The sequence below is a fragment of the Jaculus jaculus genome, chromosome 7 (genome assembly GCF_020740685.1).
Source record: "Jaculus jaculus isolate mJacJac1 chromosome 7, mJacJac1.mat.Y.cur, whole genome shotgun sequence".
Classification (NCBI taxonomy): domain Eukaryota; kingdom Metazoa; phylum Chordata; class Mammalia; order Rodentia; family Dipodidae; genus Jaculus; species Jaculus jaculus.
Window position 1 is genome coordinate 150,627,920 of NC_059108.1, and position 17,009 is coordinate 150,644,928.

The 17,009-nt window shown below is 51.8% G+C and overlaps 1 protein-coding gene across 5 annotated transcripts in view; it reads left to right on the forward strand.

Moving 5' to 3' along the window:
• Nucleotides 1-13,320: 13,320 nt before the first annotated feature.
• The window catches only part of Bcl11b (BAF chromatin remodeling complex subunit BCL11B), a 93,873-nt gene continuing 90,184 nt past the window's right edge, over nt 13,321-17,009 (forward strand). For 4 of the 5 annotated variants that reach the window (XM_045154618.1, XM_045154621.1, XM_045154619.1 and 1 more), the window contains exon 1: nt 13,321-14,197. In XM_045154618.1, the coding sequence (XP_045010553.1) occupies nt 14,140-14,197 (58 nt within the window). In that variant the 5' untranslated portion in view covers nt 13,321-14,139. Of the gene's footprint in view, nt 14,198-15,733; nt 15,791-17,009 lie in introns of those variants that run through there. The other variant, XM_045154624.1, reaches the window with a different exon arrangement.

Sequence of the window (17,009 nt, forward strand, 5' to 3'; positions counted from 1 at the left end):
TTCAGCCACAAATATTTCCTGTACGGAACTGTTGCTTTAAACCAAATCCTGCTGCGATAACTGAAGCCTGCCCTAGGTGCCAGGGGCTGAGCCAGGACGAGTGACTGCTATGGGATGTGGGGCAGGGCATCAGGATGAGCTCCGGCCCAGGCTGGTTGTGGTTTAGCAAGTATTGCTCTGGGGTCTCTGGCAGTTCATATCTTTGCGATTGTACCCTGTGGGAGAAACTTCCCTCCTTGTCTGACTGCTTTCTGGGCCTCTTGCCTTGGCACCCCTCCTATATAACGAGGTGTCCATGTTGAACTAGTATTGTAGGGTCCTGGAGGAGCAGCTGCCAATGTCTGCGAGGGCATTTCTAGAGAGGATTCAGTAGTGAGGAGAACAGGTTAGGGAGCCCTAATGGGATAAAAGAGGAGAAAGGAGAGAGCCAGGGGCACAGCTGGTCTTACTCTCTGCACCCTGGCCGCCATGCTGTGAGCTGCTCTGCTCACTCCCTCCTGCCGTGATGGACTGCGCCTTCTGAAACTGTGAGCCATGACAAATGCTTCCTCCCTAACTTGGTTAGGTCATGCATTTTGTCACGGCAACAGCAAGCTGACTGGGACAAAGAGTTTAGAGTCCAACACAGTCACCAAGTGAATTGTGAGATGCAGAGGACACAGTGGGAGATGAGAGAGAAGGAATGGGTCCCAGGAAAGAGAGCTGTGCACTCAAAAGAGGCTGATTCTTCTAAACTCCAGGCTGCACTGTGTTGGATGAGAAAGGCCTGACTTTCACCCAGCTCACTGGTGGCCTGGCTGAGGCCCAAGGCTTTTCTCTTCAGAGGGCTACCATGGGAGTGCCCTTTCACAGGCCAGCCCTCTTCCCTTTCTCTCTCCTTCCCCTCCTCTCCCTCCCTCTTTCCCTATCCTTTCTCTTTCTCTTTTCTCCTTCTTTTGGACAGAACAAGAATTAAAAACCCACCTGGGCACTGGCTTTTCCTTTATTCATGTCAAGACCCCATGATCTGAAGACCACAGGGCTCCTGATCGCTGGTGAAAACGTGGCTCTGTGAACAGGTTTAGGATTTGCTTTGCAGTTTCAGGGTGTGAAAGCTGAGGGCAAGAGCTCTTCTAGGAGACAGCTCAGAACTGGGAGCAAAAGCAGGCATCTCAAAAGCTTGGTGTGAAGGTTCCAGAAGGTTCTGAAGGATCAGCCTCTGCAAGAAAAACAGGAGCCATCCTGTAGCCTTCTCTGTTCCAGAAGGCTCTGTGGTGAATGCATAATTAGGCCCTCTGTAATTACCAGTTTGAATCTGCCTAGGACACTCAGGCTCCCACCCCCTAATTTACCTTATAAATTTATTCTGCTAAAAAAGTTGAAAATGTCAGTCTTCTGCGGAAGTTGCATAAATGAATTATCTCCCCGGATGACAGAAGGTGGGAAGGAGGAAGATCCAGAGGACAGTTTTCACTGAGTGTCTGCAAGTCCCACACTGAGCAAGACCTAGCAGAGCTGAGCAGGCCGCTCTGTGCAGGAGGGAAGCCCAGACACCACGGGCTCTGCCAGTGACCCCAGCCCAGCACTTAACCCAGTCTGCCTTGGTGCTGTACACAGACCTGGGGACATTTCCTTCAGGATGAACAGTACCAGACTCGGGTGAGGGAAGTCCCCATGCAGAAGGGTCCCCTCCTGCCATATCCTATAAACCCATTTGCATGAAAGTAGTTCCACTTCAGGACAATGACCTTACCAGGTGGAATCTCTCTCTGGGCTGGGTTCCTCTGCCTCATGGAGCAGTCACCAATACCCTGATTTTCTGACTCAGCTCCGTGGCATGAACGTACTTCTAGAAACACATGACGAAGGCTGGGCGTGGGGATGCATGCCTATGATTTCAGCATTTGGGAGGTTGAGGTCAGAGGGTTGAGAACCCCACGTCAGCCTGGGCTAAGGTAAGGTCTTGTCACAGAGAAAAGCGTGGTGGGGGCGATGTCCCTGTAGCTAAGTGCTTGCTGCACAAGCAGGATGGCCTGTGTTCGTTACTGACCCCCGTGTGAAAAAGTCCGGAGCGGAGCCAGGAGCACTGCAAGACCCGAATAATCAGACAGTCTAACTGAACAATGGCTGAGTGCCAGGTTCAGTGAGAGACTCTGTCTCAAAGAGATAACATGGAAGAGTAAGAGAGGTTACCCAGGACCCTCTGCAGGCATGTGGAAGGGGCGCACACATCTGCACATCCAGCACACTGACACCCCACACATGACACACATGCACACACTCCAAAAATAAACACACAAATAAAAGGATATATCAAGCTTTTTAAAAGAAACTAGTTTTATTCATTTACTTATTTATTTTTGTTTGAGGGAGAAAAAAAATATATGGAGAGAGAGAGAGAGAGAGAGAGAGAGAGAATGGGTCTGCCAGGGCCTTTAGCTGCTGTAAACATGCATGCGCTGCCTTGTGCATCTGGCTTACGTGGGTCCTGGGGAATCTAGCCTAGGTCCTTTGGCTTCACAGGCAAATGCTGTGAAAAAAAAACTGTGAAAAAAAACTGCTCAGTCATCTCTCCAGGCCAATATATCAAGTTTTTAACACCATGAGAACCTAATTCTTTTCAAGACCCCTCTAACCTCAGAGTTCTAACAAAATTGTAGTTGTCATTTCTGAATCTCTTTCTAGTCTCTTCCACCCCCATAGGTAGTCTGTTTATTTTTTTTCCCCTCTCTGAATAACTAGCCAAATGGTTCAGCTGCTACAAATTTAAATTTTTAATTTTGGGGACTGATTACAAAAACAGACTTGGAGACCAGGGAAGGAAAAAAGGGTGAGGATCTGCCCTCTTCTGTCCTTGAGAGGACATTTGCCAGCCACCAAGGTGCTTCCTCTCCCCGGCTGTCCCATGCACCTGACTGTTCTAGTTTGTCACCATATTAAACGTTGCTGGCTAGCTCAGGCATTGTAAGGATGTGCTGGTCATAGGCAGAACCAGGCTGTCTGCTTTGAGAGGCTAGGAGCCTAGTGACAAACATGGCCCCTGGGTAAAAATGAAGACATGAAAGCCGGGTATGGTTATGTATGACTTTAATCCCAGCACTTGGGAGGCTAAGGAGGAATTCGAGGCCAGCTTGAACCTACAGAGTGAGTTCCAGGTCAGCGTGGACTAGAGTGAGACCTTACCTCAGATAAAAAAAAAACCCAAAACCTAAAAAACCCAAAACCAAATGAAGACAGGGTATTTTTGAATGTTCGACTGGTTCCTTGTATAAAGTAGATGAGCTATGGATGGTTTGTAGGTATCTCTTTCAAATACATGAGGAGTGAAGCCTCAACTTCACCTCCACTATGTGTTATTAGGAAGAAGGGGGAAGGCTGGAGAGATGGCTCCATGGTTATAGGCACTTGCTTGCAAATTTGGCCTGGAAGCCTAGGTTTGATTCTCCAGCACCCACGTAAAGCCAGATGCACAAAGTAGCTCATGGATCTGGAGATTGTTTGCAGCAGCAAGAAGCCCTGGAACACTCATTCTCTTTTTGTCTCCCCTCTTCTGTCTCTTAAATAAACAAATGAATAAATAAATAAATAAATAAACATTGATAAAAAAAAAAGTAGGGGGTGATTGAGTCAAGTGGATTCATCCTCAGATGAATTGGTGTCTTATTAAAGGGTTAGGGACCCCCTTGCCCTCTGTCCTCTATCATGTGAGTTGCTCCACACTCCTCTTCCCCTAGGAGGAAACAGCAACACAGCATCATCTTGAAAACAGAGACTGGACCCTCAGCAGACCTTGAACTTACCAGTGGCTTGATCTTGGACTTCCATCTCCAGAGCTGTGAGAATTAAATTTCTGCTCTTTACAACTTTCCAGCTCCAGGTATTTTGTGATAGCACCAGAAACGCACTGAGACAAGGTGCTTCATCAGTAATAAGTGAAGAGATTCACAAATAAAATCTGGGGGAATTTTTTCCTTTTGAAGGATTTATTAAAGTATGTTCCAAGGGTTGAGCTGACTATTGATCTTTTTTGAAGCTGAGCATTGGCCTCCATAGTAACGTCTATGACTTATTATGTCAACCATGTTCCATGCCCTGTGCAAGGGGGAATTCTGATAGGTAATCTGAGGGTCTGCTAGAAGGAGGACCTTGGAAGTAAGCAGTTTGAGGGCTCTGAGCACATGAGAACCAGCAGGCACTCAAACCCAGTGTCTTTAGCAGGGAGGCACCATGCTGCTGGTGTTTGCTCTGCATATCTCACAAGGTTGTTGGAAGGACAAATTTGAGTCAGGGAGGCAAAAGGGCTTCGCACCCTTGAAACTCTCCACTGATGTCAGGGCTTACCTGTGTGAAAATCCTATCAGTAGGTCGTTTTGTCCAGCCCCTCTCCCTCTCCAGGCACTTTGAGCTTATTTTCTCTGTTCTGTCCGAGACAACACCTTTCTCTACCTCTCCTTCCTCACTCCATTTCTCTCTACCTCATTTGCGTGGTTTTATGGCTATAATCATGACTTGTTGGCCTTCCCTATACCCCACCCCCGGCATCCTTTCCATGTGGCAGACATCCTTGCTCAGTACGGGTCTGAACGGTCTTTTCAAGGGTCTTTCCTTTCCTCCTTGTCCTGATCCACTGCTGACTTTTTGGTTTTCCCATTCTAGACCCATGTCTAGTGACATCCCTGGTACCCAGGTACCAGCCTCTGGCTGGGAGGATGGTCGGAAAAGTGGCCGGGGTGGAGGGCACGATCATTGTTATATGGAGCAGAGATGGGCCTGGGGTGATTTGCTCTCTGCCTTTGAGTGCCTGGTATAATGGAGTTCAGTGGCATGGTGTCTCTCTTCCTGGGGTGAGCTAAGATGGACCCTGTGAAAAATGTAAGTGGACAGTCTCTCTCTGACCGAGGAGCCCTTGAGGAACTTGAGCAGCTGAATTCTGTGACCTGTCATCAGCACCCCATTCCTACCCTCTACTCCCATGCCTCTTGGTATATCCAGCCACGAGCACACTGGTAAAACTATAGACAATAGTCACCAGCCTTTTGCTGTATATCACTGCAGTGATGTCTCAAGTCCAGGTTCCTCTGATAGAAACCTGAGTGCTAACTAGTACACAGAATTGTCATTTTGGTGGTTAGTTGTGGTGTGCTTGGCAGATATAGGCGGTCTGTCAATGTGTGTCTGAGGATGGATCAGTGAAGAGTGTAATGTGACTGCTGTGTGGTAGAGACCAGGCTGGGTCTCTACACAAGCCCTCTTACCCTTGCTTCTGTAAAGCCAGCCCAGAGAGGTGCTGAAGTCCCATGTGACCAAGTGGTCTCTGAGACTCTCATGTATTTTCCCACAATACTCAGCAAGCGGGCACCTTCCCTACGCCAACCTTGACATTCTGTACCTAGGGAGCATATGGGGGGATCAGGATTTGCAGGTTGGGGAGCAACTTTCATCCCAGGCAGAAGGAAGCCCTCAGGGCTGGCGGGAGGGGGCTGCCCACAAGGCCTGGCCCTCACTCCGGAAGGCCAGCTTTGGACCCAGCCTCCATTTTTCACTCGGTGGAAGCCCTTGATGGACGCAGCAGTGGTGGTAGAGGCTAATTGCACAAAGCCCGGAGCCAATGCAGCTGCTGTAATTCCTGTCACCTTCTAACAGCTCAGTAGGAGCTTCCGATGAATAACGCGTCTGTGCACATCAGTCCTGTGTGTCACAGGCAGAGGTCGGGCAGGGCAACGGTTGGAGGGGGAGGCAGTGCCACCTCATCAAGTCTTTAATTAAAGGAGGAAATATGTCAGAACCCACAGGACCACTGTCCAGCCTTGTAGGTCCTTCCTAGCAGCGAATGTCATTGCTAAAGACATCGATGAAAAAAAATTCAGCAGAGCCCATGCCTCTCAAGAGGAGAAAAAGCATGTAAGCTCAGGCTCCAGGGTGACTTGGACATCTGGTGAGGCATGCTAGCCCTGGGGGACCTCTCTGCAGCCCCCTGTGTTTTGCCTATTTGTATCCCTTGCTTGGGAACTGTAACCGTCAGAGATCAGGAGGAACCCGGGAATCGGCAACTCAATAAAGTCACAATAAAACATCCAAAGCCTTTCATACTTTCTTACTTTCTTTAACTCAATTTATTTTTCATTTTGTGGACAGAGATTTAGTCCGGGTATTAGTTTATGATTTTTACTGAAGGAATTACTCAACACACACACATATAAAAAGGAAATATTATTTTTATCATTTATTTTGTACCATGTATACCATAGGAGGAAAAAAACGGAGCGAAATCACTTCAGTACCGCTGTGTTTTTCATTACAAAGTTATTACATATAGAAATTACTCCAAATTATCTGAAATGAATGGAAATTATGAGGTTTAAATTCCCCAGGTTACTGCAGGCACAGCTCTGGAAATTTATTTTGTCATCTTGCTGAACATAATTGCTACAACAAAATTTCTTCCATTTTACAACTGCGGCATAACTTATTTATACCGGTGTAGCTGTAATTTTACATCAATAAGTTGCATGGGAAGGAATACACAGGTGGTAATTGAAAACAATAATTTGTGCCGAGGTCCAGGTGGGACGGTTGGCTCAGAAAAAGGCTCTGGTTACTGTCGGCAACAGCTTTGTGTCACTGTGGCCTCATCTCGTCCCCTTAGTCAACATGCGTCAAGTCATCCAAACATTGTCCATCAACATTCTGGGGTTGTGGTGGTGAGTCACACTTGTCCCCTTGGCTCCGTGGTCCAGACAGGAAACAGGGCCCACAGGGCCCTAGTGGCAGGAGGGAGGCCTATTTTCCCTCCATACCAGAGACTGTCCCTTTCTTCTCCTGCTTTTTCCAACTTGCCTGTGGGTTGGGTGCATTTAGGTACCCGGAGCTAATTAAGGTGTTTGATAGATTTCAATTGGAGTATGAGTTCTTGCCAGAAACATCAACAATTCGATTCCCCCAGCACAACACAGAGTGTTAAATCCAGTAATGCTTTATACATTACAGTGTTCCTTCCCAGCCGGAATGTGTGGTCTGGGTACAATACCAAACCGGTCCCCAAACAGGCGTCCTCACTCTTCACTTCTCTAATTGTTCCTGTTAAGCAGATACAAATAATGAAACTGCAGATGCCTACATGCAGTTCCAACAGCTGATGAATCCACCACTTGCATCCGGAGGTCCAAATGCACATTTTTAACAACTGACCATAAATTTGCCCCACTTAGACTCCAGCTCCTCAGGGCGGGCTGGACGCAGGCCGGAGAGGAGCTCCTTCACCCCCACCCGGCTTCCACTTCACTTGTGGGAGGGAGAGGGCGGGCAGGGGCTTTGGTGCAAGTTCACGTGGGCATGTTATTGTCACATCCATATTTCAGAAGCTATTGTTTCAAGGGTCCCAAAGGTTTAAAATCACAGTGAAATAATTTTTTTTTTTTAACAACCCAGATTAAGCCGATATCAGAATGCACAGCACCCTGGCGTCTCTCCGTTTTCCCTGGGTAGCTTTCATTATCTTTTGTTGCAGCGAATTATCTGCCTTGTAAGTGGTGCCAAAGAGCGCGTCTTCAAGCCGGTCCATGGTTTAGTGTGTGCATACTGGAGCAACTTTTAAAGCAACTTCTACATGCCACAGGGCTGCTACCCCGGCCTTGAGAATGTGTCTGCACCTAACCTGTGTCCCTACCATGGGTTAGGGCTTGCATCCCTAGCCCTTCCTTGTGGAGTGGGTAGGGAGTCACTGACATATTTTCCAGGATACATGCTACCTTTGTTGAATTCACTGGAAAGCATACGTGGCTGTCTCGACGACAGATGAGATCTCCCAGAGCCCCATTTGCTTTTGTAGCTCTGGAAGGCACATCTGAGAAAGGTGTTGGCTCATTTTTATTTTTGTTTTTTAGTAAGCACACCCTTATAGCAATTCTCATCAGCTGCGCCTTTAGGAGGAGGCGAGCCCTGACTCATGCGCTAGCTCTGTCTCCATTCTTCCAGAAGCCCTCCTTCCCCTCACTTCCTTTGTAGTGCATCATAGCACAGATAGGAGTTTTTGTCGGGAGCCTGGATTTGGGGGTGTTGGAGGGGGGAGCTCTCAACTGAGTCAGACTTGTCTACAACTCCTTAGGCTTAACATTTACCGAAACTTCCTCTTTCTCAAACTGCTTAAGGATACAAACTAATTAATCCTCCCAGCCTCATAAAGCCCTTGTTGGGAAGGTGGTCTTTATTACTGCCTCCAGACCCAGCCCCTCCCCATTTCCTATCACCAGACACCTCATCGCTGCTCCAGTTCTCAGTGACAGCCAGGGCTGGCAGCCAGAGTGGAGTTGAAAATTCCCTTCTGAATCCAGTGTTTCCCCCAAATGAGCCATTTTCACTCTGCTTTTCCTGCCCTCTGCTCTAAATCGGGCAGGACCACTGAACTCAAGCTCATGTGAGCGTGTGTGAAACAGAGCTTTCACCATCTTCAAGGCAATGGTCCCCTGCACATATTCCGTCACGCCACAGACAGTGCCACGAGGGGATGCAGCAGAGAGGCCCTATTGCATGCCACACGTGCTCACGCGCACCCCAGCCACCCTGACCTCCCTGTACCCGAGGGGTGAGGTGCCGCTTGGTGGCGTATGACCACCACGAACAGTATTTCTCCCAAGTCGACCAACTGGGGGGGATGGTGTTCCTAGCAAATCTGAATCGATGACTCAACTAAGGAATTAAAATTAGCAAGGCAAGAAAATTCCAAACGTGGTGAGAAAGCTGTAGAGATAGTTCCAGATCCCCTAGTACTGAGCCATTCAATATCATCTCTGATGACAGGGCAGAGCTCGGAACATTCCATGTGGGTGTGAGTCTTTCAGATAGGGGGAGCTGGGCAAGTATTTATTTTTTTTTAAAGGAAAATAATACATGAATCAGGAACAGTTGATTTGGTTTAACCTCTTGCAGGCTGCAGATTTGAAGCCAGCAGGCAGACAGCTTTCTTCATTTTCCTGGAGTCTATTTGTGCTTCAAGTAGTTAAATAATCGTCAAAAAATCTACTACAGTACCAAGCCCAAGTATTACTTGCAGAAAAAAAGAAAATGCAAATGACTCATGCTCTAACATGAGCACAGATCTTAAATTCAGAACATGGAAGAAATGAACCAAACAACTGGTGTGGGTGAGTGAAGAGGGAGTGTTACTCTGCCGTCAGGTGACAACAACCAAACCCCCTCTGCATCCAGCAAAGCCCAGAAATTTCCTACAGCTTTCAGAAATGACATGAAACAATTCTAGGTACGTCAGGAAACTCAGAAGGCCTGTTTATGCCTCTGGGTGTGAGAACTCCTGACGATTCTAAATCTCATGGAAACACATATAGACCATCTCAGGGGCCTTTAAAAAATGCAGATAACTATGATTTGCTTAGGACTTCTGCAGGCTCCTTGCAAGCTAGAGAACATGGGTGCTCGGCTCAGCAGGTTGGCGGACCTGTCCTCACCTTCACAGCCGATGGTGCCCCGGGACCTGGAGGAACAGAAATAAGCAGACAGGGTTTTTTTTTTTTTTTTTTCTGTGTTTGCCCCACACTAAATGAAAAGATGTGCCTTCTCTTTGCATGGAGTTTTTCTTTCTTTCTTCTTCTTCTTCTTTTTTTTGTAAAGCACCAGAAATGAAACCCAAAGTAATTTGGTAAGATGTGTTGTTGGGTCTTTTGATTGTGCCAAAGTTATCTGACTACATTTTAGAGGGAGGATCCTCGTTAAAAGGAAAACAACAAAAACAAATGGAATGTCAGTTTTCTTCCTGTGAAGACATGAGGAGTCCCCATTCCCACTGACACTTCTCATCTTCATTCTTTCCAATTTTTTTTGTAAAGACACAAGATGAAATATAACAGCTCAGACGGCAAAGACAACATTGCAAGCTCTTGAATAGAGCCCAGCTTGTGCCTGTGTTGAAGAACATTCAAAGAATTTTAAACAAAAAGCCTGATTCAGGGGCCATGGGTCTGTTTTCTTGTTTCCACTTCGGGGCTGGGAGGGGCATTACATGCAGTATCCACAAGGCATTAGAACGCTACACAACTTCTTAAAAACACATTTTGATTTGCTGAAATGTGGTTTTTTAAAAATTTTTTTTTCGACAATTCCTCTATAAAGAAGCCATCCCATTATCCTTAAAGAGTCCAAGACTATGAGGGGTTATTTACTGGAACGCATAGTGAAGGTAGGGGAAACAGGGAAACATTTGGGACTTCAAAAAATAACTAAGGACTATGTAGAAAACGTGGTGTTTATTTCTATCTCGCCTCAGAGCAAATCTCAATAAGGGCAGAGGGCACAGTAGTCCTCCAGCAGGTGCAGGAGTAAGGAACCTGAATGAACTTCCATATTATCCCAGATCCACATTTGTGTCCACACTTTCCTCTCTGTGCTTAGCCACCTGCATTCCTGGGGGTGGGGGGCGAGAGTGGCTTATGCTAAACCAACGCTTCCTAGACGGGTGGGTCCAGGGGAGGTGTCGCTGTGACCTTCTGAGAGAGGCACTGGGTCTCACCTGGCTGCCTGAAGTCCCAAGGAAGGGTTGGGGACCCGGTTGCAGCCGGGCCAGGCCCCGCCCCACTGTCTGCGCTCGGAAAGAGCGGGAAACGTTACAGTGGGCCAGCTGCCTGAGCTGGGCGGGGTCGAGGGAAAGGTCAAGGTCGGCCGAGAGGCAGCTATTGATCTGGCTGGGAACGCGAGACAGGGAACGCAGCAAGACTAAAGGGGGAGCTGTGAGACCAGACATTAACAGCTTTCAGCGCTAATGATGCCGCGCCAGACGGGCAGAGGGAAAAAGAGGAGACTGGAGCGGCAGCTGGGATCGCTCGCCCGCCCGCGAGAGGCGGCGGCGGCGGCGGAGGGGGCGGCGCAGGGCGCAGGGACCCGCGCGCGGCCTGGCGGGGTGGACGGACCCCCGCAGGCTGCTGCGAGGGGCAGCGCGCCGGCCCGCCCGCCCGCGCGTCCCCCTTCCCGCCGTCGGGGCGGCTTGGGCCCGCGGAGGAATGGCTCTTTGGAGTCGGTCTCGGCCCGCCGCTTCCTGCTGGGGGTGGGGCCGGTGTGCCCCCTCCCGGGGCCCCGCCGCTGACTCTGGGGTCCTCTTTGCTGAGCCGGCCTGCCCGCCCCTCGCTCTCCTAGCCACTGGCTGGGTTCCCGGTCCTTGTAGCCAACCCCGACAGGATGGATGAGGGCCACGTGTTGGGATTTCGTGTCCTGGGCTGCTGGCTCGCCGGGGCATTTTAAGTCCAGACCTGTCCCCCGATGCGCTGGGCACCCTTGGGCAAAGTTCTAACCCTCTCTGGCTTTCTCATCGCCAGTTCTCCGAAAGAGAAGGCTAGCTGACCTTCACGTTTAAGTCTAGGCGCGCGCGCGTGTGCATGTGTGCGTGCGTGCGTGTGTGTGTAGGTGGCTAGTTTATAGATTTCTCTAGAAGTCTATTAAAGGTGAATGTGGGCATTCCCCCCGCCCCCACTTAGTTTGGCCATTTTCCTGGAAAGATTTTCTCGGTGGGACTGGATGGGAGGAGAGGAGAGCTTCCAGACTTTGGACCACGTGGAGGACTGTGTGTGTGTGTGCGCGCGCGCGTGTGCGTGTGTGGCGGGACGTCGCAAGCCCTCCTCCACCCCGCGCCTCTGCCGCGGGGCCTCACGTCCGCCGACCCGGCAACCCACGGCCCTGGAAACGGCAAGCCAGGGCACATTGTGTTGGGATCCTCTGGGGCGAGCTGGGACCTTAAGAGAGCTCCTGCAGTCTTGGCTCCTGGGCACCACACACTACATGGCCCCACCCAATGCCTTCAGGATGAACCACAAGTCCAGGTGTCCCCCGAGGAACAGAGCCCGGAGAGGCGGAGTCTCTGGAGGCCTCTCAGTGTCTCCACTCGCTGGACTGAAGCCGGGGCGCCGGCCGGGGCGAGCTGGGGCGCTGCAGTCAAGCTCACACGGAAGCCCAGCCCCAGCCAGGCCCCGACCCGCCCTGCTCGACCGGGAAGGGAGAGGGGTCCAGGAGCCGGGCGCGTCCAAGTCCCCAGGCCTGGGGAAGTGGGGAGAGGGGGCGGTGTCCACGGGGACGGAGGCTTGGCCTGGGCCCCGGGGAGCGGGCAGGCCCCCACAACTCCCGTGGTCCTCGCGGGCTGCAGATCAAACGGCTGACAAGGCAGCCCTGTCCTTCTCGGCCTGACAGGCAGTGTCACGTCCTATCCCCGTCGGTGGAAGGAGGGGGCGACTTCCAGGTTGTTGGCGGGGGCGGGGGGGGTGCGTCACGGAGTCATGCATTTCTGGGCCTTCAAGTCTGGATCCTTCTGCCACGTGCAGTGCCCCTGTCCCATTCGCTGGTGTGAAGGGGAGGCGCTTGACTCTTGGGAGTTAATGGGTTAAGAACCCATTCTGAAATGGGACTCATACAAGGTCTCAGATACGCGCCTCCCAAGGGGCCCCGAGTGCTCTTGTATATATATATGTATACATGTATTTCAAATTTCGTCCACTCCATGCTCCCTAATATTTATATGAGTATACTTTGTGTAAGTTCGGCCCAGACCCCACTTCCCATTACAACAAAACAAAACAAACAAACAAACAAAAAAGTAAAAACTTTTCCAGGGAAGCAAAGTAATTGATTATGGCCCCCTCAGTTTTCAGGTCTAACCCTCCTCTAGTCTCTAGCCCCTCCACCAAGAGCTTTTGGGTGGTGGGTGTGGACTTACATCCGTCCAACTTACTTCCCTCACACAGCACCCGCCCCCTGCTCTGGGGATCTGTCTCCAAGGGATGAGGAAGTGGGGGTAAGGAAGGATAAAGATTTTATTTTATTTAAAATTATGCCTCCCCCCTCCCCCCTTCTCGCTTTTGCGCAGCCGGAGTTTGGGAATGAGTTGAGCGCACAAAAACAGCGGTTTGCACATGTGGCCGGCCGGGGCTGCGGGTGTGCTCACTGGCGAGCGTGTGCGTGTGCGTGTGTGTGTGTGTGTGTGTGTGCGCGCGCGTGTGTCTGTGTGCTTTCTTGTTCTCTTGCAGGGTACAATGTTAAAAAGCCACCGCTAGTCGCCCCCAGTGCTCCGACTCTCTGGGTCTTTTTGTCTCTAGTGCAGATTAAACGTCACGTCCGCACTTGAACTTGAATTTTATCCCATTGTACAGAGGCAGCCCCAGCCATAGAGAGACCGAGAGCTCCCAGAGAACCCGGACTCCGCCATCTTCACGTTGCAATCTATAGCTCCCCGTCCGCGCCCGCCCGCCCGCCCGTCCGCGCCCGCACCGACCCGGGCGCACTGGGCGAGCCGCCCCGCAGCCCCGCTCCCCCTGGGCCCGCGGCGCCGCGGGAGCGCTGGGGAGCGCTCGCGGGGACCCGGCAGCCCCTCCGGCCGGCGCCAGCCTGCCAGGTGACCCGGGAAGGAGCCGCTGCTGGAGTCCCCCCCCAGAGCCTCGGAGGGGTCAGCCTCCGAGGAAGAGGAAAAAAAAAAAAAAAAAGGCAGCCCGCAGAAAGCCCAGGAAGACCGAACCGCAGCAGTTTTTCATTGCTTTGGGTTTTTTTTTTTTTGAGGGGGCGGGGTGAAGGGGTACTAGACAAGTCCCCAAGTTTTCTTTGCTTTTTTTTCCCTGCCTTTTTTTTTTGAAATTTGTTTTCATTTTCCTCCCCCCTCCCTTGGTGGAAGTGCGCGTCCCACCTACTAGAGACCCCGAAAGAAAAGTGTCAGAGGCCGGTGCAAAACCCGGCGTGAGTTCAAGAAGACATTTACAAGTCCAAGAGGCCAAGCACTTTGAAGAAGTGTAAGAGATATTTTTCCTTCAAAAGAATATATTTTTAAAGAAACCAACCAGTCCGCGGCAAGCAACAGCAGTTTTATTTTTATTTATTTTTGCATTTTTCTCTTATTTTAAATCGAGCGGTCTTTCTTGCTCCCCCCTCCAATTTTTCTTTTTGCAAGCAAAACAAACAAAACAAAACAAAACAAAAAGCAGCATAGAAGAAAGCAAAATAAAGAAGAAGAGGAGGTGGAAGAGAGGGCAAGAGAGGAAGGGGGAAAAAGAAACACACAAAAACACCAACCCCGGCAGAGGAGGAGGCGCGGCGGCGGCGGCGGCGGCAAGGCGGCTCGGACTCCCTCCCCGGCCCCAACAGTGCAGCTCTCCGGGCGATGTCAGAATAGATGCCGGGGCAATGTCCCGCCGCAAACAGGGCAACCCGCAGCACTTGTCCCAGAGGGAGCTCATCACCCGTAAGTGTCTGCAGCGCGCGCGCGAGGGGCCGCAGGACTGGGCTCCGGGGCGCCCGGGGCTGGGGACACCAAGCCCGGCGCAGCCAGGCCAGTCCGGGTTTCGGGGATGCCGGACAACCGGCCGGCCAGGCGGGAACGGCGGCGTCGGCCGGGGAGCTCGGCCGGGGTCCGGGGACCCGTAGGAAAGTTTCTCTGCAGTCGCCTGGGGAGTCCGGGCGCGGCGCGGCCGGCGACGGCCCGGGGAGGGGGCGCGCGGGCTGGAGGCGGGTGTGCGCGCCGGGCCGGGCTGGACGCTCGGCCCTCCGAGCGGCGTGTGTGGCGGCGGCGGCGCTGGTGGCGGGGTTTGGAGAGGAGGGGGAGGGGGCCGGGGGAGCGGAGGGGGAGGGGGAGCCGGGAAGTGGGGAAAAGTTGGCGAGCGCGTGGGTCCGCGCAGACGGAGCGGGCGGAGGAGACCCGGGAGCGCCTCGGACCCGGGGAACCGCGGGGCGAGGGGTGGCCGCGGGCTCCCGGCTCCGGGTCGATGCGCTCTGCCCGGCAGGGCGCCGGCCACGCTGGTCGGAGGATTCCGAAGCCTTCTCGCCCTCCCCTCCTCTCGCTTTTTGCAAAAGAATCCAGCTGCGCGGCTGTTTGCTGGGCTGGAGCACCCCCTCCCCATTTCCCCACCTCCGTCTCCTGGGATGGTCTTTCTTTTTTCCCCCCCACTCCAAAAAAAAAAAAAAAAAAAGGTGTGTGTGTGGAGGGGGAGAGGACGGGGTTGGCGAAAAATCCTCACCGCGAGTGAAAAAAAAGGTTGTCAGGAGTGGGAAGAAAGAAATGCGTTTATAAAAGCGTAAAAATTAAAAAAAAAAAAAAGGAGCAGGAAAAAGACCCATCAATCTCTTCTCCATCTTTCTCAGTATCTTTCATCGTCCCTACCTAAATAAACAAGGCAGGTCGCCGTGGAAATCCACCAGACGACACCGCGTGGATTTCCAGCGAGTGGCGGGGCGTGCAGTCAGGCAGCGGGGTTAGACCCGCGGCAGCTTCCTGCGCTCCGGCTGGGTTCATTTCGCCCCGGGAACGCGAGCGGCCCAGGTACGCCGAGTGCCCGGAGCCCGCCCGGGTCCCCGCGCCGCGGCTCCGGCGAGGTCGGCTCGCCGCGCTCCCCGCCAGCCCGCCGCTGCCCGCGGGGCTGCGTCCTCACCGGCCGCGCTGCGCGGATTCCGCTCCCGGCCGATCTTTCGGTCTCGCTGCCCGAGTAGCCGTTGCTTTTTATTTATTTATTTTTATTGCAGTATAAATAAAATATCGTCAGGGTGCCACCGAGACCGCAGGCAGGTTGAATTCCTGCAATGCCTCGCGCACGTCTCCGCGTTGGGGCCGGGCTCCGTGCACAGAGCATAGCTGGAGACGGTTGTGAACGCCACGGCCGCTGCCTGCCGGGGACTGGCTGCCCGGCAGCCTGAAAGCCGAATATTTATGTTATATTTTAAAAAATTTAAATAAATAAATAAATATATAAAGGTTCTCCCCTCCCCTGAAAACCCAGCATAGGAGCCATCTGCTCGGAGCAATAGCTGTTACCATCTCTCCTTTGTTACGGCAGACACATTAGTAAGAATTTGTGCATTTATTACTATTATTTTTTGTCATGGGGGGAGGAATAGATATGAAAGTGAAGTCTTTGGGGGGAGGGATGTCTTTGTTGGGGGGGGGAGGGAAGAGGGCTTCTCTTTTATTTTTCAGTGTTGTAACATCAGAGAAGGCTTCTGGTTGAATTGAAAACAAAATGTTTTGTAACCAGATTTGAGCCTGGTTTGGTGAAGGTTCTTCTCACCAATTGACATTTGGCCTCTTTACCAGACCCCCTCCATCACTTATTCTGCACCCCTCTTCTGATGGGGTGGTTGTTAAGACATCCACACTTGCAGACACCTGATTTCTGCAGGAGGCAATCTGTCCCTCAGAGTCTCTGTATGATTGCAAGGGCTGCTTTTTGATGATGGGGAAGGGGCGTACAGAAAGGGGGACATGCTGCGGGTGCCTGGCCAGGCTGGGAGCCGGTGACACAGCAGCCAGGCGTATTTGCAGCTGTATGTGAGTGGTCCCTGTCTGGGCAACCCTGGGACGTCAGGAGCCAACCCTGGCCAGGAGGACGGGTAGCAGCAGGGCAAAGGGGCAGGGGCAGCATCCTTCCATTCTGTGTTTGTCCCCTGTCACAGCCTTGCCCCGAGCCACTGGGGAAAGCCAACTGACAAGGCAGCAGAGGCTGGGAGGGGAGAAAAAGATATGGGGAGAAAGGGCAGAAAGCGAGGTTGCAAAGCAATCCTAACCTGCCTTCCAGGGGCCTTGGGAACCTGGGCTTTGTGCAGGGGTCTTATCAGGGACAGGGGTCCGACCATTGCTCAGAAAAAAAAAAAAAAAAACAACTACTTATGAGTCAAACACAGCTGGCTTTTCTGTCCGTGTCACCCTGGAGGTGGGAGCAGGCAGGGATCTGAGACAGTTGAAGCTCTATGGCCTGAGGATGTGTCTGAGGAAGTCCTGAATGAAAGGTGCTCTGGGGTTCTGGCCAGCAAGGCAGGAGCCCTCACTGGGGCTTACACTGGAGATTTTAAACGTGAGAAAGAAAACCACTTAAAACGGGCATCGTTATCAGTTGGGTGGCAGCCTGCAGGCCTGGGCAGCAGCCTCAGGTTCTTTGGCGATGATGCAACTTATAATAACTGGTGACCTGGGAAACCGGACGAGCACCCAGATCGCATCCTCGATCTTGGTCTTGGGGTGTGTGTGTGTGTGGGGGGGGGTGTTAGGAGAAGGGCCCATAATGAGC